Raw genomic sequence first — 27,985 nt, forward strand, 5'->3', positions numbered from 1 at the left:
ATATGCAATTTTGCAGATTTTATAGACCACCGTGTTGGAGATGAATGTGCTTCTCAAAATACAACTCCTTCGAAACACGCCATACCCCCAATGAAAATAAACAACAAATGGGCCAGCTGGTCAAGGCTTGTGTCCCAATAACATAATGCGACGGTGTGAACTTAGCCAATATAAGAATATGTCAAATTTAGGCATATAGGTAACCAGAACTACACTGTTTAGTACGCTATCAGCGCAACATTCAAGTACAAGTTGTGATTTTCGGATGTGATGAGCTAACGTCAAGTACGTACATGCTAGCTAGCTATCTTGCTACGCTAGCTATGGACTAGCTAGCCATGCTAACAAATTAATTAGCTAGATAGATAGCTACCACCAATCTTGAATGTTTTCTTGTCATTGACAGCCAATATGTTTTACTACAATATTACCTAGCTAGAGTCTGAGTTAGCTAGCTGTTTTTTTTGTCAACACACACAAGCTTAATATGGACACACTAGAGTTCTTAGCTAATATGACTATAGTCACTATTGCTTTTGGGGGGGGTTGTTTTCTTTCAATGTTGGTTAAGGGCTTGTAAGTCAGCATTTCACTGTACGGTCTACACCTGTTGTAGTCGGCGCATGTGACAAATAACATTTGATTTGATTTGAATGGTGCTAGACAAAATCCAGCATTGTTTTGACTGTGGCAAGCCGTCGATATAGCCTGCCAACAGTTGTACGATTCATTTGTCTGTCCTTGCTCACCAGAATGTGTTTTTACATTACAGGGGCATTCCATGATGGACAGTGATCTAAGTCCTCAGGATAAAAAAGACTTGGACAAGTTCATAAAGTTTTTCGCTTTGAAGGTACTGCCTTTAATTATACGCAATATTGCCACACTTAGATTATCAAGCACTTTCTACAGTATTCCTGAGCTGATTAATTCACTGAGGTTGATAATTCCCTAATTTCTCTCTGTCATCAGACAGTGCAGGTGATAGTCCAAGCGCGACTTGGGGAAAAAGTATGCACACGCTCCTTGTCTTCACCTACTGGCTCTGATTGGGTAAGTCACAATGAATTCTTTGCCTCTCAACTCATTAATTTACCTGTGCCAATTTTCTCCTGAAAGGGTTGTGGATTCAAGTCTCATTAAACTCAATTATTTTCACCAGTTCAATCTGGCAATCAAAGATATCCCAGAAGTTACACACGAGGCAAAGAAAGCTCTGTCCGGGCAGCTTCCTGGCATCGGACGATCCATGTGTGTTGAGATCTCCCTCAAAACCTCAGAGGTAAGATAGCACTGACTGGTGTTCACAGACAGTTCTTGAGACAAGTGGTCTGGATCATTGGGCATTTGTTCATCAATCAATACAAGTGACTGTAAAGGTTAGAAAAACATGAACATGTTTTTGTCATATTTTACAGGGAGACTCAATGGAATTGGAGACATGGTGTCTTGAAATGAACGAGAAGTAAGTAATGAGAAGTAGTTTTGTGTTTTCTTATTTTAGTGCTTCAGTTTTTGTAGTTGGACCGTAACACTCAACATTTCTGATTATTATTTTTTTTGCAGGTGTGACAAAGATATTAAGGTGTCCTACACTGTCTACAACCGCCTGTCATTACTGCTCAAGTCACTGCTGGCCATTACAAGGGTAACCCCAGCCTACAAACTCTCACGAAAGCAAGGCCATGACTATGTCATACTGTACAGGTTTGTTTTCTTGTATACAGATAAGTGTTATCATTATTTTGACCGGTATTGCTAACAATGGAGTTTTATCGTGTTGGTAAACAATCTGACTAATAGATACATTATTTTGCAGGATATATTTTGGAGAGGTTCAACTCACAGGATTGGGAGAAGGTAACCATGCCCGTTATATTATTTACAGTGCATTCGGAAAGTATTCAGACCCCTTAACTTTTTTACATTTTGTTACGTTACAGCCTTATTCTAAAATGGATTAAATTGTTTTCCCCCCCCATCAATCTACACACAATACCCCATAACGTCAAAGCAAAAACTGTTCTTTTGAATGTTTTGCAAATGTATTAAAAATAAAAACACGTATTACATTTTCATAAATATTCAGACCATTTACTCAGCACTTTGTTGAAGCACCTTTGGCAAATATTATAGCCTTGAATCTTCTTGGGTATGATGCTACAAGCTTGACACACCTGGATTTGGGGAGTTTCTCCCATTCTTCTCTGCAGATCCTCTCAAGCTCTGTCAGGTTGGATGGGGACCATTGCGGCAAAGCTATTTTCAGGTCTCTCCAGAGATGTTAGATCTGGTTTTGGCTGGGCCACTCAAGGACATTCAGACTTGTCCTGAAGCCACTCCTCCATTGTCTTGGCTGTGTGCTTATGGTTGTTGTCCTATTGGAAGGTGAACCTTCACCCCAGTCTGAGATCCTGAACACTCTGGAGGAGGTTTTCATCAAGGATCTCTCTGTACTTTGCTCCATTCATCTTTCCCTCGATCCTGACTAGTCTCCCAGTCCCTGCCGCTGAAAAGCATCCCCACAACATGATGTTGCCACCACCATGCTTCACCATAGGGATGGTGCCAGGTTTCCTCCAGATTTGTCCAGTCAGGCCAAAGAGTTCAATCTTAGTTTAATCAGACCAGATGCTATTTACTGAGGAGTGTAGTATTCCATCTGGCCACTCTACCATAAAGGCCTGATTTATGGAGTGCTGCAGAGATGGTTGTCCTTCTGGAAAGTTCTCACATCTCTACAGAGGAACTTTGGAGCTCTGTCAGAGTGATCATCGGGTTCTCGATCACCTCCCTGACGAAAGTCCTTCTCCCCCGATTGCTCAGTTTGGCCGGGCGGCCAGCTGGAGGAAGAGTCTTGGTGCTTGTAAACTTATTTTGTTTAAGAATGATGGAGGCCATTGTATTATTGGGGACCTTCAATGCTGCAGACATTTTTTGCTACCCTTCCCCAGATCTGTGCCTCGACACAATCCTGTCTTGGAGCTCTACGGACAATTCCTTCGACCTCATGACATGGTTTTTGTTCGGACATGCACTGTCAACTGTGGGACCTTATTGTGGGACAGGTGTGTGCCTTTCCAAATCATGTCCAATCAATTAAATCTACCACCGGTGGACTCCAAGTTGTATAAATCATCTCAAGGATGATCCATGGAAACAGGATGCACCTGAGCTCAATTTCGAGTCGCATAGCAAAGGGTCTGAATACTTATGTAAAATGTCTAAAAACCTGTTTCATTTTGTCATTATTGGGTAATGTGTGTAGATTGATGAGGGAAAAAATAATTGTATCCATTTTGGAATAAGGCTGTAACGTAACAAAATGTGGAAAAAGTCAAGGGGTCGGAATACTTTCCGAATGCACTGTATACATTTTGTTGGTTGTCTGGGTTTTTGGAAGTGTTGTATAGGGCTGTGAAGATTTTGACGTTAGTTTTTTCTGAATGCTGTTTTTCAGGGTTCCAGACAGTGCGTGTAGGAGTTGTGGGAACTCCCATTGGAACAATCACCTTGTCTTGTGCTTACAGGACAAACCTGGCCTTCATGTCCACCAGGTACAGAAACAGATGCTGTTCTTTTTCACAGCACTGCATGGGCTCACTCCTCAGTGGTCAAAAATGCACTGCCTGTAAAATCTGCCACCATGTTTTCCCCTTTACTTCCACGTCCTCTCTTTGTTCTCCACTGGTTTTAGCTATAAACTTCCATTATTCCTAATTCTATATTCATAAACTCACAGGCAGTTTGAGAGGACGGCTCCGATTATGGGCATAATTATTGACCACTTCGTTGAGCGCCCCTTTGGCAACATGGGACACATGCGTCCATGTAACTACAGGTGGGTTAGCCCTCGCCCAAACACCTATACTGACCCAATACAGATTTGTGCATGCCTATTATTTATTATTATCGTTAGTGATGGTATAAATTTAAAGGATTGAGTAATAATTTGGCCATGTTTGTTTGCCTTCCCTATACTCCAGAGCACCCGGGGAAGATGAAGGAGCATACAATGGGGTGGAAGATTCTCAGGAAGTGTGCACCACGTCCTTCTCCACTTCTCCACCCTCACAAGTACGTATGTCACTGCTTAGCAAAGTCGATCTTTGCAACATGTGTAACTTCAGAGGTGGTGTCCATGTTGAGGTTTGAGATTTGTGAATGTTACTTAGACACACCCATATGTAAAGACTCCCTCTCATGTCATAATTCACATCCAAATGGGTCAGGTGTTTTCTTAAACGATTATGTCTGGCACCGCATTCAAATAGACATACATATTCAAACATTTGACCCATATTGATGATCATGCATCCAACTGTTGTGTGTATTTGTGGATCTGGTGGTTTGGTATTCTCATACCCAAAGCTCATTTCACAAGTCTGGCTGTGGGAAAAGTAGATGTTTTGTGTTGGAGACATTACCAAGCTCCCATACCATATTTCTCCTTTCTGTTTTCTGTATAAGTGCTTTCATCTCTTAGCCCCTTTTCTCTCTCTCTCTCTTTATGTGCTGTCTGTGTAGTGTGTGTTCACTGTAAGTAAGGCACATTTAAAGACCCCTAAACCTGCAGTGATGGACACTCTGAAAGTCCCCATGATGGGCCTGGCCTTCTCACACCAAGTGAGTCTTGCGTGTGTGGGCATGTATCTCACTCACTCACAATGCCTGAGGTGTTCCAGGACTTTTTGGCCTGTCTTCTATTACCTGTTTAAAAGTAATAGAAGTATGGAGCGCTTAAAAGCTGATCAATGGAAGCAATCAAATGGGACAGCTCTGTCTCCCTTACATTAGGGCGTCCAATCAAAAACGCATCTTTTGACCAATGGGTAAAATAATGTTTTTCTGTGTAGATATTCCTCTAAGAAAACCAATGGTCCTAACCTCGTATTTCTATAATAATCTGTTGAATTCTTCCAGAATTAGGGTGACTAAATCAATGGAGTCCAGAGAGAGAAACAAAAAAAAGTGCTAAAAACTGAGGAAAATTGTGCTAGAAACCAGGTTACTGGCTACCTGACAGGCTCACTTTCCCATTGAACTCATCATATTTCTTCTCAAATCCGCAGGACATAAAACAATATAGATGTAAGATTGATATGTATATTTTAGTATATGCTTTTTATATTCATCTGAAATTCCTGTTATTTTTTTGAAGATTTTTCACAATAACGGGCGTATCTCTGTGAAATGTCAACAGCGCACTGAGCATTTTTTACCAAGCTTTTTATTTTCAAAGCCTTTTTTACATGATTTCATTCAGCTCGTGTCATGCTAATTGCGCTTTTTGCGACCCGCGGAAACAACTTTGAAGACGATGACCACAAAATGTAAAGTGCTCACAAGTTGTCACGAGAAACGTGCACCGCTAGGTCAACAGAGCTCGGTGCTTATTATCGGATGTATTACGTTACGAAATCCGACTTTTTATATGTAATGTCAATGATATGTTAGAGAGAGTCCAGTTCATTAATAATCACATTTGTCTTGGTAAAAGGTATTTTATAACATAAGGAAGTACTAATGTCACTATCTACTGACTGCCCTAGAATTCCGAACCTAAATCCTTTCCACATTGGTTTGCTGATAATGATTCCTTAACAAATAGTTAGTCGTCACTTAAATATATGAAGATATTAATCACGTTCATTGTCAGGGTAAGTCAAATCTGCCTTAGAATCTTTACACTGTCCTCTATAATGCTATACTTTCTACCTCCTGCTGCTTGCTCCCATCACCCCATTTCTCCTCTGTGGATTAATTAATGTTTTAGCTCGCTCTCTCTTTCTTACTTTTCTCTCTCTTTCATACTTTCTCTCTCTCTCTCTCAGCTCTACTGCTCTCGTCTTTCTTATCAGCCTCCTGTTCTTGTCGGAGCTGCTGACTTCTGCCACCCTTCCACCTTAAACGCTGCCAACCCACACCAGGTAACCACCCAGGTATTGAGCGAGTCAAATCACATCTTATTTGTCACATGCTTTGTAAACAGCAGGTGTAGACTAACAGTGAAATGCTTACTTACGGGCCCTTCCCAACAATGCCGAGAGAGACGAAAAATAGAGAAATAATAGAAAAGTAATAATAAATACACAATGAGTAACGATAATGTGGCTATATACACGGGGTACCAGTACAGAGTGAATGTGCAGGGGTACGAGGTAAATATGCACCTACTGTATAACTAGGAATAAAGTGACTAGGCAACAGGATCAATAACAAATAAGTAGCAGCAGCATATGTGATGAGTCAAAGTTAGTGCAAAAATGGTCCATGCAGATAGTCCAGGTACATATTTAACTAACTATTTAGCAGTCTCATGGCTTGGTGGTAGAAGCGGTTCAGGGTCCTGTTGGTTCCAGACTTGGTGCATCGGTACAGTCTATGACTTGGGTGGCTGGAGTCTTTGACCATTTTTAGGGCCTTCCTCCGATACCGCCTGGTCTATACCAGTCATGGATGGCGCCTTGCGGTCGGATGCCAAGCAGTTGCCATACCAAGCGGCGACGCAGCCAGTCAAGATGTTCCAAATGCATGGATTTGAGGGCCAACACGGGAAACAAAGCTTTGCATAGGTGTTTCAACATGACTCAACCAGTGCTAACTATGGCCTTTCACACGTCCTATGTAGATGGGAATCCCAGGGAAGGAGGGGGGCGTACCCCAGCAGGTGCCTGTGCAGCCTTGTCATGGTGCCCAGGCAGAGCATGGACGAGTGTCCTCATGCCCCCCCGCTGATCATGTTCCCGCCACTCCCTCCAGCAGGTAAGCCCCAGTCTGCCATGACCCCCATGTGACAAAAGCGAAACACCCCGTGGGAGTGTGGATCACCTGAGATTATACTTGCTTGGGAGAAACCTGTCGGTTACAACTTTGCCATGTTATCTTTCAAAGTGGCGAGGGTGCAGAGACCTTGTCGAGGAGCATTGAGGTGAAGGGTGTCTCTCCCTGTGATGTACTGGAGACCACCTTCACCAGGAAAGTGGGTGCCTTTGTCAACAAGCCAGGCACACAGGTAGGGACAACCTTATTATGTCCTTGTTTAAGTACACACCTTTGATATGTTTTGCTGGAAGTACCCATTTTTACGAGAAAAGGACAAAATACCAGTGAGTATTATACCGTTGTAATCACTGCCGTATTACTCTTTGTCCATTGCAGGTAACCACAGCAAGCCTGGACTTACCATTTGCAGCGTTTGCTCCCAGAGCCTATGACCTCGAGGAAAATGACCCTATGGTAAATCAAATATTCACATACATAATTGTCACCCTTAAATAACAATTTTCTGGGTTATGATTAGGAGTCATTTTAGTGCAGACATGGCAATAATATCACTTCTCCTTTATCCAAGGTTCAGCCGCCGGAGTCCCCAGCCACGTCCTCTCCTCTGCAGGGCAGTTTACACTCCCAGGGCTCTGGTGAGAGTGGTGGCCCGGCACAGGACGACTTTGTTATGGTGGACTTTGTAAGTACCCTGCCTTCGGTAACAGAGTAAAACACAGACTGCATTTTGGTCAAGGATAATAATAATTAGATCAATCTAACCTCATTTCTATGCCGTATCAAATGCTGCTACGAACAAATGTCTGTTTATGTCTGTCAATTGTGGATGTTATCTGCAGAGGAAGAAAACATTCATTTTCTTCGTGTAGAAATTAGCATTACTTACGTCACTTAGCAGTGGTCATTTAATGTGCCTGCATAACTCAGCTAGACGAAGTGAATGTCCGTGCCTCGCAATACTCCCTTTAATTAAAGACCTTCGCTTGAAAAATGAGAAAAAAAAAGCAGCAATAGTACTGTTTGCCCCTCTTTAGATGCCGTAGCAGTATACACTAAGATAACTCAAGAAATCTGTAATAAAGTCCGACGTTTCTGCGGAGGAGGTCTTAGTCACGCAATTTTACATCTAACTAACGTGTATGATGCAGTATTTCTCAACTGAAACCATTTGCATGACAACGAGTTGTCTCTCGTTGAACGACATCAAACACTTCATTGAAGAATCCCTACCGTTGACCAGTCACCTACAAAAGGGGAGTAGACTTCGGCTACTGAACTTCTGATTGCCTCAGGAGAAAAAAAAAATGTGTGCATGAACAACCGAAGAAACTGTTTCGGATGGGAAGCATGCAGACACCTTCAGACAGTATTTCTTTCTGGCCTGTATCTGGGCTGTAGTGACCATGAGGAATGAAATCCAAAACAGTCAAAGGCGAATGCGACAAAGCACATAGCAAGGCTTTTAAAGCAACAGAGGGAGAGATGTCAGCTTTGAATATTTTAGATAAATGCTTCTGATGAAGAGAAAATGAAGCTTATGGGAATGAGTGTTCTTAATTCAAATCTCTGACCTGTTCTCTCGTGGTTAACAGTTGAGAATTAATTAGGACTGTTGCTGGCAAGAAAATGTAAAAAACGGAACCTCTTTGGGAATAATATGTGCTGCTGACAACAAAATCGTAGGATCGATCGTCTATTATTAAGGAAGGGCCTGTTACAGTTGTTGCCCTGCACATCTGATTGTGTTCTGTGTGCTCTGTGTTATTCAGAAGCCTGCGTTCTCTAAGGATGACCTGCTTCCCATGGACCTTGGCACATTCTACAGAGAGTTCCAGAACCCCCCACAGCTCGCCAGCCTCACAATTGATGTCAGTTCTCAGTCCATGGCAGAAGACCTGGTGAGATGAGACACACTTCTGACTTCCAAAGAGAGATGGTTTCTGTTTTGTTGCCGGGGGGGGGGGTGTTGGGGTCTTCTTGTGTATGAAGTGGTCTCCTTGTGTATGAAGTGGTCCTGTTGGAATTTAAATGACTGACGGATAGTAGTGAGAGGGGAACATAGTAGTTACATTCAAACACACAGTAAATCGTATAATGATATCTTTTCTGTGGTGCTTTTTAGTCTAATAAATCAATATCTTAGTCATCATGTGTTTGTAATGATGTTGTTCATTTTCCCAACAGGACTCTCTTCCCGAAAAACTTGCAGTATACGAGAAGAACATTGATGAATTTGATGCATTTGTGGACACATTGCAGTAGGGATAGAAATAGATCCACTGGCTGCAACGACAAATTATCCCATTTAAGTCCATCTGCAAGGTCCTGTTGTCTTTCGAGCTTGTTTGCATTCAGTCTGTGTATGCCTCTTCTTTCTTCTCTAGATTTGAAATTCCACATTGATTTGTAATCGGAATGTTCTTCAAACCTCACTGTTTGATGTATTGTAGAGTAAGAGAGCCTGTACCCAACAGAAGACATCTTTTTTTCTGATGTGAAAAACTGCAACATTTGCTCTAGTGTTGAGCAGACTGTCATAGTGTAAATACCAAATCCCCTCTCACCTTGCTGTTATAGAACTTAACACACAATAACAAAGACATTCAGTTCATGAAAGCGATTTTGTCTAAATAATGTCAGGAGGCATTGTATTATTGCTGTCCCGTGTGACACGGAGAACGTTCATAGCGCCTATGGAGTCAGACATGGCTATGTTTTAGTAGATGTGAAGAAGCCAAGCTATGTATGGAAAATGATCAGTAGTAGTCAATCTATACCCAAGAAACATACTCTAGCTGAATCTGTATATTGAAAATGTAAATTGGGAGAAATGTTGTCCTACCAACTTTAGGACAAGTATCACTACAAATTATGTACCATATAAAGCAAGTTTACTTTTTCCCCCTTATCTGTAAAAAGGCTAAACATTATTTGCACTTTCAATGTATCAATCTTAAGTCCTCTTGATTTTCCCAATGCTTTGTTAATATACAGTAGCATGGCCATGCGTAATAAAAGTTATTTCAAATGGCCTATTTTGTATTATCGGAAAGGAATAAGCCAGAGGCCCTATATATATATTTCTGATTGTGGTCGTTTGTGATTTATACCAGAACACCACGAGTGATTGTATTTGTCGCCCCTCTTGAAGCTTAAATACAATAGAGCATCAAAACTCTTGTCAAATGAGTACGCCCCTCTACACAACTGAATAAATCAAACGAAGGCACTTTTAACCATCACCTTTTATTTATACTTTATATTCACAACATAAAAAAAGATCTTGAAAGTAAGATACCTAGAACTGAGGAAAATTGTCTTAAGAGACATTTCATTTTCACTGTAGCAGCCAGGAAATACTATTTGACAATACAGATAAACAGTACAATAAAGGTGGATAAACGGGCACAATTTTCACGAGATATGACAAGTGGTAGTTACTCGCCTGTTTCCTGAAGGCACACAGACGCAAATGGGGTCAAAGGTTCTACTAAAGCCACTGATCCGCATGTCAATGCAATTGTTTCATTGACATGATTAGGAAGTTTTCATAATAGACAAAACATAGAAGCACAACAGAACTCTTACTTATTCAGTCTTAATATTAGCACGGTTCTTGTTCGGGATATGTTCGTTACAAAGTCATTCAGGATTACAAAGCACAGGAGTTGTACCCCCAAAAGTTTGGCCACTGCAAATAGAAAAAATGTTTTAAGGTTAAAAAAAAAAATCAAATGGAACCCTCTTAGTGTTCTCCAACGCATTTGGAATTGAACAAAAGCAACGGACGTCAAAATAAGGCTCAGAAAAAAAACTAATCTAACAGTTAACATACAGAACAAAAACAAATACAGTATGGCCTGAGAGCCCAATGGGTCTGTAAGTACACAGCATTTCAGTCTATCCATGTCTAGGAGCCCTTTTATTTCCCCTACTGACTTTAAGGCTTCATAAAAGATATTTCGCCAGCAATGACACTAGCCATCAAAGCCTTTACATCTGGATAATGATTTTCAAGGAATAACTGCCGTAGGTAGAGTAATAATGCACACAAAAGTAGAATATGTATCATGAACACTGTCCTGCATTGAGAAAGCAAATCAGGCATAACATGAAATGTAGAAGTTACACGATTAAGACTAATAGAGGTTTTTTTTAAATAGTTGACCTGTAGAAATGATCAAAAATTAAGACTTGGCAAATGTAATGCAGCAGAAAGAAACAAACGAAGGCTTGCTGGAAATATTTAAAAAGGCGATATGTGACAAACATTAAAAAAATTAAAAAAACGTAGATACACACTTATGGTTTTATTTCGCTATAGATTGTAGCTTTACACATAACCATGATACTTAAATAAGACGTGCCAAAATATAAACTCCAGAAAGAATTTAGACTACATCGAATACCGGAGTACACTGGCACATTGACTGTAGCGACCGATCATTTATGAAATTCTAAAATGATTTGTTCCAACGCAAATAGGACTAGACATACCAAGTAAATTAATATGAAATATATTTTGCTCCCCAGATACAAAACATTGCATAAATGTTCTCGGAAATCTGTACCATCAAAATCAATATTTGATATGATTCAAACCAGAACAGATGTGAACTGGTTTTGGTTATTCCAATTGTTTTAAAGACCAAATCGTGTACACTGTGTTGAACCTTTCCTGAGTGATAGATATCTGACGGAGACATTAAAGCCTTCTTCATACCTGACTTCTAACCTGACCTTTGGCCTCTTTTGGCATCTTCAACGGTTCGTCTCCCCTGTTTTTGTTTTTCTCTCTCTGTGTCCTCAGTCACAATACACTCATGCATTTGGCAACACTACTAGGGGACACTGGGAGAGACACAGTTACGCTGTACTAAACCAATACAGAGACAGGGTCAGAGATGGGGATTTAAACACGGAATGAAATGTGGCGTGGTTAGAGATAGCTGTACAGGAGACGTGTTACGGGGAAAAGACCTTGTGGTGTTGGTCCAACAGAGTTCTGGTGAAGTTATTGATGGGGCCGATGGCACTGAGTGTCATGGCCGCGTCTTGTCCCCATAGCAGGTTGGGTCCGAACACCACTGCCAGGTTGGCGTTGTTCATCTTGTTGATCTCACTCTGTGCAGACACCTACATGGGCAAGCATGCATGTTTGTAGAATATCAATAAGAACAGAACAACTCACTGGTTTATTTACACAAACTGGTGAGGGCCAGTGTCGCCAGGCAGTACTAAATGCCACGATCGAAGACTATTTAGACAGAAGCCTAAAATAACAGGCCTCCAAAGACAAAATGGAGTGTTTGCAGAGCTTCTGAGACGTATTCAGCTGGGGATATGATGTGACAGAAAACATACCTGCACCAGGAACTCAATGAGGAACTTCAGGGAGGCATAGTTCTCCTCAGGGAGCATTGCCAGCATGTTCCGGATCGCAGTCACTTGGGAACTGCTGTCAACATCTGAGGAATGAGCATAACAAATAGCATAACAAATACACCCTTTATATTATACTGCTATGACTTAAAACTATCCTCTAAGGATTACGACCTACGAAACAAATTGACAGCTATAGTGATATTTTGAATAGCTATAGTAAAACAAATGTAAAAATATATCCCCATTGTCTACTGTGTGGAGGATAAGAGAGTCTTCCCCAGACTTACTGTGGAAGTTGACAATGTCGTTGTAGAGCTGGTAGGTGAGGAGGGGTTCAGGTAGTTCTCTGAGGAATGTCTTGAGGATGACAGCTGCCAGGTGAACGTCCTCCATCTGGGAAAAACTCACCTCCTCACCTGGAGCCACAGACGGACACAATTACAGACACAGACAATCACAGTCGTACAAATCCCACAGCTACAGCCAAAGAGGTAATTAGGTCTACCCAGGGATTTCAAGACCAGATATTATTTTTTAGATATTAATTTAAGAGTAACAATGAGTGAAAATCATTCACCCGAGTTATATCTGTGCTGAACATCCTTAACGAGGGTCACGTTGGCTGACCGCCGGAATATCCCCTCAATTTCAAGACCTAAGACAGGACAGAAAATGGGGGAAACCACAGAAACAAAACATTTTGTAAAACAGAACCAAATAGCAGTATTAGCCTTGTTTTGCAAGTCAAATACTAATCCAGGTACAGTATCCATGAAATTAGAATGGAATTGTCCAAAAGATGATCATCAGAACAAAGACTGAAAAGTTGAACCCATCATCATCAAGAAAAATGACCACTGGTAAAACATGCAAAAATGGTGCTCACCTTGTTCCATTAAGAAGGCCACTGTGTCTTGCATCACTAATGGAACTGCTTCGTTGTCAGATCTTCTCGCTCTTAGCCTTGACAAATCAACAAGAACAAAGCACTTAAAAACCTTTTAAACATACACAGGAGAATATCTTACGTACGCAACGTTAAGGTCGGATATTGAGGGAGTAAAATACAACAGCCCTCATCCAGCTACCTACATTGGCAAGGGGACTCCAAACTGTTGATTGGGCAGTGGTGGACTGCGAGGGGGGGACATCTGGGCCTGAACTGACGCTTTCAGTGAGGCTCGGATTTTTTCATCATAGCTAACGATTTTGGGTGTGAGAAAGCAGAGTAACGCACTTGATATAGTCAGATATCACAAGTAGACATCCATTACACAAGAGTGAATAATTCAATGCCAATGTTGAGATACAGTAGTCACACGTAAAGTGTGAGAAATGTTCTTACTCTCGCACCCGGGTGGGTATCACTAGCTGCTCACACTTAACAATGTCCTCCAGTTCACTCAGGTAGTTGATGTAGTTGATCTTTCGTCCAAACTTGAAGCTAGAAAAGAAAGGATTCATCACACATGGCAAACACTTTACAGTTAAAGGAATAAAGAGCATATGATGATGGTGCTGGAATGCTAACCTGATGAGAGGCTTGAAGAGGATGAGAAGAGTCTTGATGAACATGGTGGGGTGGACAATGTACAGTGCCTTGATGTTCTTCTTGTACCTGAAGAAAACAGAGCAGTCAGCAAAAGTACACTTTTGTTGTTAGAGAAGTCAAGCCATAAGTGCAAATAAAGCACGTCATTTAAAAAAAAAAAATAGACTTAAGTATGGGTGAGGGCAAAGTCCACTTCCTCTTTGGCTTTAGTTTTCCGATTCAGATCTCTGGTGAAATGGAGTGCATCTCATCCTTCATAGGTGAAAAACTAGGAAATGTGCTTTGCGACTATGGTCCCCAGTGTCTGGCTAGAGGTAGGCGGGGACTCACTTCCGGTCAAATTCTCTGTAGGCGTCTCTCAGCCAGCTGAGAGATGGCTTGTTCTCACTGGTGAGGCCATTATGGAAGTAGATGAGGGTGTAGTCGCTCTCAACATACTGGTCTAGGGTGGCCTTCAGATACCTGGATGATAGTATGATAGTTGGGAAGTCAATCCTTATCACATGAAAACACAAACAACGACGACTACTGACTTGACTAGGGGGGGGGCACAAACAAGAAGCAATTTATTAGAAATTTGGCAGTATGAAAATGTCTCAATAATCTCTAACAGTAACACCCACATCAGTAGCTTGTGGTGGTCCAGTTCGTGGTGAGGGGGCATTCGACAGGCGTTGAAGACAATCACCTTCCTGCCAAAGTTATCGTCACCTTGACAGCAGATTGAGAGCGGAAACAACGTCAACGGGATCCAAGACTGAACATGATATTCAGCACAGAAAAGCTACACAAGTAGAGACAAAGTTCTTACCTGCTACTTCTACAATCTGATGCCTGGCAATATCATAGTATGGGTGGTCCCAGGTCAGGTGTGACCCCTCCCCCAATCGCTTGGATATGTCCGTCTCTGTTGAGAGATTCAACCATCTCACACTAGCTCATATCTTTGGAGGCAGATCGCTCAGAATTTCACAACTCAACGTTTCGGATCTGCCCCGTCACGGACAGTATGTGCTCACTGCTCACTGTTTGCAAACACACTTTGAGCCTCTTCTCAATGCATCCTGAAATAAGTAGATGGGTGTGACATTTCATTTTACGGGCTTAACCCACACACATGACCACGACATCCGCATTGTGTACTTATGCCAGCAGCAATCTGCAGGCCACACTGACTAAACCAATGCCCTTCTCACAGAGTTAGTCATTAACATGCAGTTGCCCGAGGCGGGGTGAGACAGTGTGCGCTTCATTTGGTATCTCATAAGATGAACCCTTGTTCCCTTCTCTTTTATCATCTGTTCATGAATAATTAGTAATGATTGAGAATAATTCAAACTCTAAATCATGGTGCTGTAGATGCATCCATTAGCCACAAATAATGGCGTTCGTCTTCAACCTCCCCACCCCTCTAACTCCAATCAGACAGGGGCTGGAGATCTGCTGTGAAACAGAAATTTGACTGTGCCTACAAATAGGATGCATAACTAATGAATGCACACTGTCAGAGGGCAATATGCAACGATAATATGACACGAGTAACAAACGGCTCACTGCATTGGGCTGTGAAGAAGGCTCTTTTTGACTCTTCCCTTGGACTAAAGACAGACTGACGTAAAACTATGAGATGGTAAAGATGTTTAGAGAAATAACAGCAATAGTAATGGTCCTACAACAACGTTCCATTTCTAAAAACTCAGCTGATCTTACAACAGGCTGATTGGTATCATATTACAAGGGCAAACATTATTTTGCCAGGAATGTGTATTTTTAAAACCGTGATCTCATGATTTTGTTTTACTCAAGGGATTAGTTGGCTTTTAGAACACTAGAAATTCTTTAAGCAATTTTTAAATTTCAGGAAGCTATTTGATTTGATTTCTGACAGCACAGAGAGGTCCAGCTTTCCTTTTAATTGCCTTTAGGTTCTTACCAGACTTGCTCATACTGGAGTCATCTGGGGGCCACAGCTTGTCCCCCATTGGAGACAATTTGAGCAGGTCCAGCGCATTGCTGGGTGGATCATCTACTCCAAGGTCATCATTGAGGTCAACCAGAAGGTCTGAAGACATGGTGGTGTACTATGGGACTCCACACAGAATAAAGTCTGGTCAAGTGCTCAGCCAGCCTCCTGTCACAGAAACAAGTGTTACATTCTGGATGGATGTTGATTATCTGATGCAAAGAGATGGCACCTTATCTCAGCAGTGGGATCACTTTAAATATCTTGTTTTTTAAGAGTCCTCCTCAAAAGAAAAGCATTCTTCTGACTGTGTCGATTCCCTCCCTATAGCCTAATTTAGACAAATAAAACAGCTAACAAGTGTTAAACAGGCACATTTTTTAAACATGCATTTTCTATTGTGCTTTGTGGTAATTTATCACTGTTGTAATGGACCCTGTGCGAAATCCATGCAACTAAGTTACCATATTTTAAAGCTGTACTGATGCGTCATAACTGCAGAAGAGCAACTTCAATGGGGTCAGAAAGGACAATGCATATGAAACATGGACGGAAGAAACAAATAGGTCAATAAGCGATTGTCCTTTAGACTAGGCCTATTTCACATCTGCAACCAGGTTAGCATCATTTGAATACATGCCTGTCGAATGCAGCAACAATTGCATGGCTGGTTTGTTTGTGGAAGGCCCACACAACATTTCACACACACACCGATTTTCACATGGAATGACCCAATCTATTTTACAACACCACAGGGGTTGTGATGGAAGAAGAAGCGTTGTTGTGCTACCCGACGTTCTTCATTTGGCTGCAAGGCTCAAATACAGTCCTCCCCATCTATGAGATGCAATCTGTTCTGATATGTTGGTTCTTTAAATATCACGACTGAAGTCAGAAACGCATTCCTGTATGCGCAGTCCACGGGAGTAGAAATGCATTCAGGCAAAGTGCAATAATTTTACACATCTAGCTCAATTAGCCATAAGGGTATATTACGAAACACTGCTACTGCCATGTAACGTCAGCAACCAAAATAAGGTGATTCGCGTCTTAGCTGTTTATCTATCGTTACGCAAAACAAGTCTGCAATTTGTCCCGAATCTTCTAGCTAACGTTAGCTATTTCACGTATGCTCCATTACACTGCAATGTCGATAGATTAAAAACAACAAAAAACGTTGCGTTGGCCAACGTCAGCTACCGACGGTACAGCAGTAGTTCACCTAACTACTCAACAATGTTTTACAAATGTCGATAGATTCAAATAAACGTTAACTAGCTAACCTGTAGGTGTAGACTGTAGTTAGCTAAATTCTTGTTGAGTTGCTAGCTAGCTGTTGTCAGCTAGCAAGGCACAGTATGTTGTTACCATTATTTTTCCTCGGCTGGTAAGGCTAACCACCTGGTTATAATTGGGATAATCCAAGTTAGCTCGTCTAACGTTTATGTCCTAGCTAGCTACAATAACGCGCAAAATACATTGATTATTTCATCAAATAAATTAAATTGTCGGATTTACCGTACAGTCTGTGAAATCGATCCCCGCTGAAAGGCTTTCTAAATTGTTAGCTGGCTAGGCTACTAACGTTAGCTATGCCAGTGACAGCTGCTTGCTTCACTAGTCACAAACATCCGGTTTTCGTTCGGCGGGTGGAGAGCTCTCGGTCTTGGCAAACACACTACTATACTTCTGACTCCGAAAACGAGACAGAGGCATAGGTGGAGGAGTGCGGCTGTGTGATCAAGGCCTATCTTCGATTATGATAGCAGATATAGTTTCAAACCTGCTTGCTTTTACTTCATCATTAGATCTGTATCCCAAAAAAAGTTTCGAAAACCTTGTGCACAAAAACTACATGCAGAATTCTAGTGGCAGTCTCAGATCTGAATTAAGTTTTTGTTCATTTCTGTAAAAGGTAATATTGCTGAGTAATAACAAGCAGATCATGATCAGGAACACACGTTTATTTCCAATATTACATCAGTTTGCATGTAGAGAAAATGAGATGAGAAGAAATAACAATCAATCATCATCATCACCGCCTGTTTTGTCAATAACTTTCTTCATCCACCTTCTCATACGGAAAAGATGGGTGTAGAATCCATATTTCCCATCCCTGTCACATCCTTCTCCCCAGGACACAATGCCGATCTGATACCAACGGTTGTCATCTGGGTTCTGTGAATGAGGATACAAGTCATTCTCATGCGTATATCAAATATAAAGGGGAATATGCAAGACATCTAATGAGTGAAGTTCGTGTTTCTCTAGTTGTATACCTTCATGACAAAGGGACCACCGCTGTCCCCTTCACAAGCATCACCAGTTTTCTGTTCCTCTGGTTTGAAGCCTGAAAAGTACATGGGCATTATGAGGAAGCGTCATACTAATTGAAACACTTGTGGTTCACCAAGTCACACTGCACCAATTCACTTTTGGTTAACATATTGAATGGACTTGAGCTACAGTATACAGCAATTCCCATTCTGAGATGAGAACTGCTACTCACCAGCACAGAACATGTTGTCAGTGATGCGGATAGAGGTAGAGGCTCTGCAGATATCCTGTTCAACGATGGGTAGATGGATCTGCTGGAGAACTGTGGGTTGAGACTTGGGGGAGGAAGTCCATGTCTCATAAAGGTTCCCCCAGCCTGTCACACGGCCTTTATAGCCAGCAAACATCAGTCTAGGAGAAATGGAAAAAGGGATGCTACCATTGCTAGTATGTGAAAAAGCTCAGAAATGTTATTTCATATTTAATCATTACTGATAACTACATTACGCTCTCTTACGTCTTAGCAACCTGCTTGGTTGGTAGACAGACAGGATGAATCTCATCAGTGAAAGTAACGGGCCTCCTCATGTGCAGCAGAGCAATGTCCCGGTTCAGGTTCTCCTTCCAGTTGTACTTGGGGTGGACAATTATCTCATCAATGGCCACAATCTTCTCTGTGCCCTTCTCAAACCTGGGATTAGGTTGAAATAGGGTATTACCCAAGAACGTTTTGGTATGGCTATATTATTGTTTCGTCACGTCTTATGGCATGTCTTGGTTCACTGTTGCACTGTGCAAAAGTCAATGTGTATTGTTTGTTTAATACAGATAAAATGGGAAAATAGGAGATAATCACTCACTTAGCTCTGTTATGTTTGCCAAGACGGACCAGGATGTCATTGATGGTGAAGTTTTTGTTCCATGGTGGGTAGAGGATGCAGTGGGCTGCAGTGAGGATCCACTCATCACTGATTAGACTGGCCCCACACAGAAGCTCCTGGGGGCTTTTCTTGTACAACATCACCTGCCTAACATCAAAGCATCCATGAATAACAGGCATCATCATTTTCTTCTGCCAAATTACATCTGTGTCTTTTTTTTAAGGCCGAGGCTCCGGATTTGACTTTTCCGGCCTTGTGCATTTCTCACTGTCAATCGTGAAATTATAATTATTCCGGTTTAACAGGTGAAACATCTATGCAGCATCTGCATACCAACCATCTGATCTCAATGAGTTCCATGGGGATATGCATTTAGGTCTTCTTGAGTTATAGGCTACCGTTTAAAGTAGCCTACAGTTTTGTTTTGAATGAATGTATTGTGAGTGAGTGTATTTTTAGAGCAGATTGTGTTAACAAACTGTAGCATAGCCTACCTGTGTTTAGTTTCAATCGAAGCACATATTTTGCCAAGTGGCGTACTTTAGAGTTTTGGCCACAGAAAAAAAAGACACTTTCAGACACAATCATCCTAAAATCTCATAAGAAATTAGGTGGTGTTTTTTTGTCTTACAGTAACGTTACTATGCTATTATATTTGGGCATGTTATGTAGAATAGGCTCCAATCATTATGTGTTCTTGCAGACATTGATTCAGCATTGATCTAACGTTATTAAACGGGCACCCCTGTTCTCTATGAGTAGAACAGAGACTGTGTATAAAGTAGAGAATCTCGCATGTGCAAAAGCTTCGGGCCTTTAGCTGTCTGGAAGAAAGGTGCAGAAAAGTCCGATCGGCAGCCACTCCATTCTTTTAATTGGGCAATGCATTGACAACCCCAAAACATATCCTCTAAATAGACTGTGTATAAAGTAGAGAATCTCGCATGTGCAAAAGCTTCGGGCCTTTAGCTGTCTGGAAGAAAGGTGCAGAAAAGTCCGATCGGCAGCCACTCCATTCTTTTAATTGGGCAATGCATTGACAACCCCAAAACATATCCTCTAAATGATAGACAGAGATAACTTCCTTTCCCGCTCCCACCGGGTATATGGTCAAACACGATGACCATAATCCTAAGTAGTAGTCCTACGTAATGCAATAGAATAAATGTGGTGTTTTGAATATCTATTCATTTCATTACCATGGTGCACTGGCCACCTCTGCATCAATCCCTTTAACAATACGGCCTCCTTGGTAGGAGTCAATCAGTTCTTGCTCTCTACCGTCCTTCTTACTTATCTTCTCAAACATGGGTCGCTCCCCGCACACTGAAAATAAAGCAGAGTTGAATTCAAAGTCATGAAAATAGACACTTTCCTCCTCGGTACCTTACACTTTATGTCCAAAATTATACTACTTACCCATCTCTCCACTGCCAAAGCTCCGAGGGCTGAAGAAGGTTTTTCTGGGCCCAGAGAGTGTTGTCCTTTCCCTTCCGCCAGCCGCCTCCTCATAGTTATCTATTGGGTCATCTGAAAGAGAACAACAGTCCAGCACTCACAGTAAAGAGCATTTATTTTTCTTCAGAGTCCTAATATTTTAAGTGAATTGTTTACAACTGGAACAAGTGTTCAGCTCAGTGAAACAGCTCACCACACATGTCAAGGTCACAGTAGTCCACAGTGGTATTTCCATGCTGGTCCACAAAGCACCAGGGTCCCTCCATATCTCCGTCAGGGTTTCTACAGTGGTTCGCCACAAGTTTGACCTCTGGGATGAAATCCTTTCCTTTTCTGAGTGCCAATGCCTCTGGGGAGGCCCAAGGCAGACACTTTTGGCCGTTCATGGTAACTGAGAGATCCCCAGTATAATCCAAGCCATTGTTGGCCATGCAGTCCTTCTTGGTGTACGTGGCTTTCCCATCCACTGCAGCGGGTACTTTTGGGGGTACCCAAGGCTCCCCTGTAAGGGAACAATCACAATAGAGGACCGCTAAGACATATTGCAACATGCTCTGCACTTTGTTGTTGAGCAAGGACGCATAGAAACTACCGTATTGTCAGTGTAAAAGCACACCCAGCTAAGCAACAACATGCAGCCAAATGATGCTTATTTTATGCAGTAGGGAAATCATACCACATTTTGGAACGATACATTGCTCTCTCCTGACTGTGGGATCCCTGGTGAAGCACCAAGGTCCTTCAGGAGTTTTGTCTGGGTTCCTGCAATAGTTCTCATACAGGGTCTCATCCAGCAACGTATTGAACTCCCTAAGAAGAGATGTTACCCCTCAGCAACGACACAGCAAGAATGGGACAACTTTGAAATTACATCCCTCAAGTTATGGGGTCAATAATACATACGTAATTCTGTGTGGGAAGTTACTGGACCAGTACTGGCATGTTTTTCCTGAGGAAGTAGTGAAGATGGTGCCGTTGTAGTTCTCACCAATGCCCACTGAGCACCATCCTGTAAGATGCAGGCCCACATAATATTTGAGAAACAGGATGTCCTGCTCAAAATTTTTTATCTTTAACATTATACAATTTTCCTGGTAGATTCCTCACACTTTTTAGTTGGTTTCAACACAAACATTAACATTTTGTCCAGAAATCATTGACATATTTGAAATGCACAGTGTAATCAGGCCATAAGTATTACCATCGAGATGAATACACCCCCTCACTGTGTTTATATTGTCCTTGGTTCTCAGCAGTGAAGTGCCTTTGCAAGCTGTGAAGAAGACAAGCAGAATTAGAAAACATGAGGAAATACTTGCCTCTACTTGCTTATCACTGCCAAAGTCGATATTAATGTTTGTTCTTTAAGCATAAAGAGCACAGCATGTGTGGGAAGAGCAAAACGTGTGGGGTCACCAACACTGGGGCTAAAGCCTATTCCTCAACCAAGTCGACTCACATCTCAGTTGCACTTTGTTCTGGTTCAATATCATATATTTACATTGGTGTTGTGACTGATGACTGCACACATTTCATGGATAAGGTTTTGATAGAAAACACAAATACTTACCCAAATAGTTGCCCCAAAAGGCCTTCTATATTGAGAAAGATACATTTAGACAGTTATTTGGGGAGAAATACTATAATCATACTTTATTATGCAAATTAATATAGTGTTACCCAGGTAAACATAAAGCTCATGTTTTAGTTACTAGTAAACCAAGGTGAATATGAATTTGCTTTCCATAATACTTCAATCTAACGAGCCAGACATTCTCACCGTCTTGTCAGGCTTTTCAAAGACTTCACGGGCTTCTTCATGGTCACAGATCTCCTCGATGCACTCCCGTTCCAAGTTCCCAGGTTTCAACTCCTCAAGGAAGGAATTTGCCCGTTTAGCACGGATAAAAACCTGTGAGGCCTCTTTGCTATTAAGAAATACTATAAACAAATATTTGATAACTCAACCCATTGTTTAGTGATATTAAAACAGACAAATAGCCTAATTCACATCAAGGAGTAACAGTTTAAGGGGTATACATTTTCTAAATATCGAAATTTTTGAAACTTTCTTGCTTTTGAGCTCTCTGGGTTGGCAAATAAAAGCTGGTATCTTACCATTTTCACAAAGTGTGATCTGAAGAGTAGAAGAAAATAGTAGAGTGAAAATGAGAGTTGCGGGTATTTGACCCATTCTTATGGATAGTTAAGACAGAACTCCTTGCAAAACCTAGGACATCACCAAACCTTCTCACCCCTTCAAAATCCAGTACTCATTGAAACACCCCACTTTCTGTTACATTGAATCCACCTGGTTAATATTGAACCACTATACTAAGACTGACTCTGGGCTGCGCCTCCCATCTGGGCCATGTCACATACAATGTTGCATTCAATATTTCCATTAAAGTTTAAACTACTACATATGACCATGGATAAGCTTTCCACACAATGTCAAGAATTGCTTTCTCAATTGTTTATTTTCTGTCAGGGCCTACTCATGGATTACTTTATATATATATAAAGAAATTATATTCAGTAATTACAAACAGAATACCAAATGATAAAGACTTAAAGGCAATGTCAAAAACAAATACACAATAAATCAACCTTTTAAAACACCCCTATCTGCTAATTTAGACTATGATAGTGTGTGCCGCTAAGCTGCATAGACAGGCATAGCAAACACACACTCCAAACCAGAATGTTTGCTGATTCAGTCTCGGACTGTCCCAACCATCGAACAATTTGCACCCAAATATTGAATGAAGCATTGGAGAAAGAGGTGAAAAGTCAAAAGTTGTGTTCAAAAACACATACAACTGTTGTAAAGCCACCACAGACGTACTTATTTTCTCTCTTTTAATTGGAGTCTTCAACAATAATGATAATATTGTTGATGGGCCCATATTTACAACAGTGTGTTAAAATACAGTAAAGCTATTTAAAAAGCCTTCATAAACAATCTCCAGAGATCAAATATATTTTGGTCAGATAAAAAAGAAAACTATTCATGAGGATTTCTCTTTGTAACCATTAAGACATTTCCTAAAATACAGGGGCAGGTAGTTTTAGTAGTCCTTGAAAAGAACATTTGCTGCAGGTAGTAGCTAGATAAGGTCCACCACAAATGTGAGTCAATATTAGCTTATATCTTTAACTCGTTCACAGCTGTCTCCCTTCTCCACTACCGGTAATCTAAATGGAGTATCCTGATGGTGATATCATAACATACTTGATATTCATGAAGAAGGTATTTTCCGAAGTAAGTACTGCTTATTGTCTTCTTTTAGGTAAAGTACATCTAGAATGCAAAAATAGTTTTTATTCACATTCTTGGTTTTATTTGAAGATTTAATTAAACAGCAACAGAAAGCAAAATGGTGTGAATTGCAGTTTTAAACTCCCGTTTCGATCTCTATTGTCTCTGCCACAGAGCTCAGTCCATCCTCGCCATGTAGAATCACCAGGTTGCTGTGTGTTTTGTGCTCCCTTAGAACAATGCACTTATCATTAGAGTCTGAGACAATTATCTCAATGATATTCTCATTTAGCTGGAATTGGCCCACATCCTGTTCCAAACCTTCCTCTATTACCACAGGAGATATGTCACTATCATGGTATGAGTCACAGGTGCTGACAATAACCTCCCCTGAATTAGGCAAGGCTAAGTCTTCAATGGCCTGAACATACACTACTGTCTGACACTCCATGTTCTCTTCAGGGACATCGACCCATGGCTTGACCTCTGTATTGTGAGGGGTCTTTCTAGGTCTGCCTCTAGCAGGGGCAGAGTGGCTAGACTCCAGAGCTGCTAGGGTGTTAGGACATCTGGGGAGCTAGCTATCTTCTCTCTTTTGATGGGAGAACTGGTGGCGAACCAGGCTCTGCATTAGCGTGTAGCCAGCACCACATGTCGGACATTTGTAGGACTTCTCCTCAAGGTGGGACTTCATGTGGCAGCGTAGCTTGGTGGCCATGGTGTAGGCTTTCCCACACAGCTCACACTGTGTGAGGTCTCTCCCCTGTGTGTAAACGTTCGTGGGCCCGCAAGGTGTGGGGGTCCCGCAAGGCTTTGCCACATATAGGGCAGAGGTAGACTTCCCCTGTGTGTGATATGAGGTGTCTGCGGAGTTCAGGCACCTGTGAGAAGTACTGATTGCAATGGTTGCACTTGTAAGGCTTTTCCCCTGTGTGGATGTGTAGATGCCCCAAAAGATTCCCCCGCTGTCGGAATGTCTTATTGCAGTGGGGACAGGCATAAGGCCGTTCTCCTGTTTGCAAGCGCATGTGATTCCTAAGGGAGCCTGAATTGGCCAGTTGGTTACCGCAGACAGGGCACTTGAGCTTAGGAGCATGGTAATTTTCTTCCTTAGCGCGGTGGGCCTCCCTATGAATACTGAAGGCCAGCGGGCAAAAGCCTTCCCACATATATCGCAGACAAAAGGCCTCTCTCCTGTATGGAGAACTTCATGCTCCTTCAGGTCCCGTTTCAGGCCATAGCTCTTGTCACGCTGCTGGCACTTGAATGGCCTCTCTCCCTTATGCATCAGAAGGTGGGCCCTGAAGTTCTCTTGGGAGCTGTAATTCCTACCACACTCTGTGCATAAGTAAGGCTTTAGGCCCAAGTGGGTGAATTTGTGCTTCTTCAGGTGATATAGCTGAAAGAAACTCTTGTCACACTGGTCACTGGTCACACTTTCCCTGGTGTTAAAGAGGTCTGGAGCCATCATAAACTCCTCTGTGTCTTGCTTCCCCCCTTTGTCAAGATCCTTTGGGATTTCATCTGAGCTTATATTTTCTCCAGCTTTTATATCTGTTTCTTGGCAAGCTCGTCCATTTTCATCACCAACTCTGGACGTAATCTCCAATGTCACTTGACGATCCAGATACCCATTTTTGCACACTTGAAGACGCTTGTGGATGCAGCTGACTAATGAATGTACCTTCCTGGGTTCAGCAGCCCGTCTGCAACTGGCCCTGACAACCTGTGGCCCCTGCACCTCCTGGGGTTTTCCTACCACATTATCTGGTTCTTCACTACTCTTTGAAGGCTCGTCAGCAGGACTCACAAGTTTGTCCCCAGAGCATGGCACATTGGTTATTTCTGGACTGAAACATTCTGTTTTTATTATTTTGCAAGAGTGAACTTCTCTATTCTGTTCCATTGTTTTCTCACCACTGGAATGAGAGTCTCTCACACATCTCTTGTTCATTTTGTAGATAAGAGGTTTGCTCCTTTTGATTCCAGTCTGGCTTTTCTTCTCCTCCTCCACCACCATAGACTCTGTAAACCCCAGTGGAGTTGTTGACATGTCTGAATCTTCAGTGTGCTCCTCAGGCTCTGAAAGAAATACAAATATCTTCCACGTAACATTTCAGAAACAACTATCCAAATGTAAAATGTAATCATTTCATAACATAAAATCCTTATTTGTACAATATTTATTAGTTAGTGTGTATTAAGAATGCTACTGAATGTGGGTGTCAGGCTACCTATAAGCTTGAGCTCTTGCTCTGTGGAGTTTACATCTGGGGATCCATCCTCTCTGGACTTGCGAGGTGTAACTTGTTTGCGAGGTTTGCCTGGTGTTGTTAGTGACCCTCCTTGGCTTCCATCGTGTTCCAGAGGATCAGCTAGGAAACTCCAAAGCAGAAGCTCTGTCCTTGGGTTGATGTCTTTGCAGGCCCTTAGAAAGAGACTTCCATCCACCTCATGAACAGTAATATTATGTTCATCTTTCCTCCTTGCATTACAGGCAAATCTGCATAAAACAAAGAAAGTGGGTTTCTCCCTCCCAATTACAAAATTAATTATGACAGTAATGTTAATGTGTTTGATACAGCTGAGCACTACAAAACAATAACCATTTGTTTATTATTTTTTTTACCTAGAGACACATACCTAATCCAATAGCACCTGTCCCAAAGATTCCCCTTGATTATCGTCTGATACACTTCTTCCATCAAGCTCTGACGACAACAAATGTGTTACATTCAATACACGTGCAATGTTATAGAAACTTGAGCAAGCATGTCCTACACACCAGAGCCCCAACTAGCCATCATTTGCTAGAGAGGGGCCCACTGTCAGTCCATGAGGAACAGCATTCAGCACACTGTGTAGTGAGTCCTGGTTTAGGGATGGGCCCCTCATACCCAGAGTCCATCCTATCGGGTGGCAGGTAGCCTAGTAGTTTGAGCGTTGGGCCAGTAACTGAAAGATTGCAAGATTGAATCCCCAAGCTGACAAGGTAAAAATATGTCTTCTGCCCCTGAACAAGGCAGTTAACCCACTGTTCATAGGCCATCATTGTAAATAATAATTTGTTCTTAAACTGACTTGCCTAGTTAAATTAAGGTTACATTTAAAAAAAGTATAAACTCTCTATAGCCACAAAATGTAGAGACTCACAAAAATGCAAATGTTTTGAATGTCATGTACAATGTCAAGCTTACAATGACACAAAAATGCACGTTTTGGATATCATTTATAATGACTAGCTACATAGGAAGTGGAAACGTATCTCATTGACTTGTGTTTCAAGCTGTCATTGTCAGTATAATACAGTACTGTATAAGCAACTGCAGCCACATACACAACGTATATACCATAGGAATATAGCTAGCTGAGATTTATGGCCATCGTTTATCAATAATTGTGTGTGACATGCATACGTGATTGCTTGGAGCTGCCAACATAAGTCCCCCGGTGGGTGGCAAGATTCGTCGTGACAATGTAAGCCCCTGACATGCGCGGACAAGGCAACACATTTCAGCGCTAATGTAAGCCCCTGACAAAACAATTAGCTAATGTAATCGAGTTTGTTCACTAACATAAGTTGGCCTGCTTAACTGGAAATAGTACACGTCGACAAGGGACCGTGAGTAAGTTTGTCAATGACTTCGTGACACAGGCAACAAATTATTATTAAGCACAAGCCAACTATTAACTGGCGAGTTAGCAAGCTAACTAGCTATGGTTTCAGTAGATCGCTGGAACAGGCTTGAGTATATGTCAGAAATCTAGTAACAGTAGTTATTTAACTTGGTAGTTAGCTATTAACGAACGTTATCAACGCGTTTTTATTTATTATTGGTGGCACTGATTATGCTAACAAACTCAAACTAACGTTACTGTATTTGCGTTATGCATGCAACATTGTTGTCTGACTAACCAGTCGACGACAATGTGGACATGATACTACGCCGGTTGGGATATCAAACATCTTTCAAATAGACGTTCGATTCGCGGCAATAACTCGAAAATATTATTTCAATTAACTCAGGATTTCCACAGGTTCTTGGCCAATTTGTAGCATTATTTTTTTCCATTTGAAAACTCCGGGAAAATCATCGTTCTCCAGCCAAGGACAGAATCCGGAAGTCCTCAAGTTCCTGTCTTCCTAAACATTCCGACAGGAAACGTGTCCTTTCCCGCACATCGTAAATGCTATATTTATCCTAATTCGAATGGTTAGAAAGTCACATGATAACATGATATATGCATGGGTCATTAGCTACCGTACTTTGCTGTTTTTGTTATTTCCCAACTAGCTAATTTACAACAGTTAATTTGTCAGCGGCAAGAGGAACTCATGCATGTTATCTCATAGAGCAAGCATCGTAGTCCCGTTTATGTTTTTGCCACTGCCAGACTGAAATTGAATGTCGAGTTTATTT

The 27,985-nt window shown here is 41.6% G+C and overlaps 4 protein-coding genes across 17 annotated transcripts; 1 reads left to right on the forward strand and 3 right to left on the reverse strand.

Annotated features, from left to right (window-relative positions):
- Window positions 1-73: 73 nt before the first annotated feature.
- Window positions 74-10,022, forward strand: atg13 (ATG13 autophagy related 13 homolog (S. cerevisiae)). Of its 9 annotated transcripts, none has more exons than XM_021606978.2 (18): window positions 74-285; window positions 773-853; window positions 973-1,053; window positions 1,163-1,282; window positions 1,419-1,465; window positions 1,567-1,707; window positions 1,820-1,860; window positions 3,461-3,557; window positions 3,743-3,841; window positions 3,987-4,077; window positions 4,528-4,626; window positions 5,835-5,942; window positions 6,632-6,765; window positions 6,895-7,015; window positions 7,162-7,239; window positions 7,355-7,468; window positions 8,556-8,684; window positions 8,971-10,022. In XM_021606978.2, the coding sequence occupies exons 2-18, from the start codon at window positions 782-784 to the stop codon at window positions 9,046-9,048; spliced, it is 1,650 nt and encodes a 549-aa protein (XP_021462653.1). In that variant the 5' UTR covers window positions 74-285; window positions 773-781; the 3' UTR covers window positions 9,049-10,022. The 9 variants fall into 9 exon arrangements, with proteins under 9 accessions (XP_021462653.1, XP_021462654.1, XP_021462655.1 ...); XM_021606979.2 differs by having other exon boundaries at window positions 5,835-5,930; XM_021606980.2 differs by having other exon boundaries at window positions 5,862-5,942.
- On the reverse strand, window positions 10,017-17,419 carry arhgap1 (Rho GTPase activating protein 1). Of its 3 annotated transcripts, none has more exons than XM_021606988.2 (13): window positions 17,205-17,419; window positions 15,657-15,854; window positions 14,535-14,630; window positions 14,347-14,434; window positions 14,054-14,185; window positions 13,703-13,789; window positions 13,517-13,615; window positions 13,264-13,371; window positions 13,058-13,134; window positions 12,749-12,826; window positions 12,459-12,587; window positions 12,151-12,254; window positions 10,017-11,922 (listed from the first exon to the last, which is right to left on the reverse strand). In XM_021606988.2, exons 2-13 carry the CDS (start codon window positions 15,793-15,795, stop codon window positions 11,752-11,754), a joined length of 1,308 nt encoding a protein of 435 aa, XP_021462663.1. In that variant the 5' UTR covers window positions 15,796-15,854; window positions 17,205-17,419; the 3' UTR covers window positions 10,017-11,751. The 3 variants fall into 3 exon arrangements, with proteins under 3 accessions (XP_021462663.1, XP_021462664.1, XP_036836471.1); XM_021606989.2 differs by lacking the exon at window positions 17,205-17,419 and adding an exon at window positions 16,970-17,135; XM_036980576.1 differs by lacking the exon at window positions 17,205-17,419 and adding an exon at window positions 16,327-16,875.
- Window positions 17,420-17,629: 210 nt separating this feature from the next.
- f2 (coagulation factor II (thrombin)) lies at window positions 17,630-22,616 on the reverse strand. Its single transcript, XM_021606977.2, has 14 exons — window positions 22,421-22,616; window positions 22,083-22,243; window positions 21,873-21,897; window positions 21,504-21,575; window positions 21,206-21,311; window positions 20,979-21,112; window positions 20,496-20,804; window positions 20,264-20,374; window positions 20,044-20,170; window positions 18,824-18,991; window positions 18,481-18,654; window positions 18,196-18,374; window positions 17,966-18,036; window positions 17,630-17,864 (listed from the first exon to the last, which is right to left on the reverse strand). Exons 1-14 carry the CDS (start codon window positions 22,494-22,496, stop codon window positions 17,709-17,711), a joined length of 1,869 nt encoding a protein of 622 aa, XP_021462652.1. The 5' UTR covers window positions 22,497-22,616; the 3' UTR covers window positions 17,630-17,708.
- Window positions 22,617-22,759: 143 nt separating this feature from the next.
- Window positions 22,760-27,708, reverse strand: znf408 (zinc finger protein 408). 4 transcript variants are annotated; one of them, XM_036980575.1, is made up of 5 exons: window positions 26,981-27,707; window positions 26,208-26,275; window positions 25,799-26,067; window positions 25,200-25,646; window positions 22,760-25,040 (listed from the first exon to the last, which is right to left on the reverse strand). In XM_036980575.1, the coding sequence occupies exons 1-5, from the start codon at window positions 27,074-27,076 to the stop codon at window positions 24,142-24,144; spliced, it is 1,779 nt and encodes a 592-aa protein (XP_036836470.1). In that variant the 5' UTR covers window positions 27,077-27,707; the 3' UTR covers window positions 22,760-24,141. The 4 variants fall into 4 exon arrangements, with proteins under 4 accessions (XP_036836470.1, XP_036836468.1, XP_036836467.1 ...); XM_036980573.1 differs by having other exon boundaries at window positions 22,760-25,589; window positions 26,981-27,708; XM_036980572.1 differs by having other exon boundaries at window positions 22,760-25,646.
- Window positions 27,709-27,985: the final 277 nt, after the last annotated feature.

The sequence above is a fragment of the Oncorhynchus mykiss genome, chromosome 6, assembly GCF_013265735.2.
Source record: "Oncorhynchus mykiss isolate Arlee chromosome 6, USDA_OmykA_1.1, whole genome shotgun sequence".
Lineage (NCBI taxonomy): Eukaryota > Metazoa > Chordata > Actinopteri > Salmoniformes > Salmonidae > Oncorhynchus > Oncorhynchus mykiss.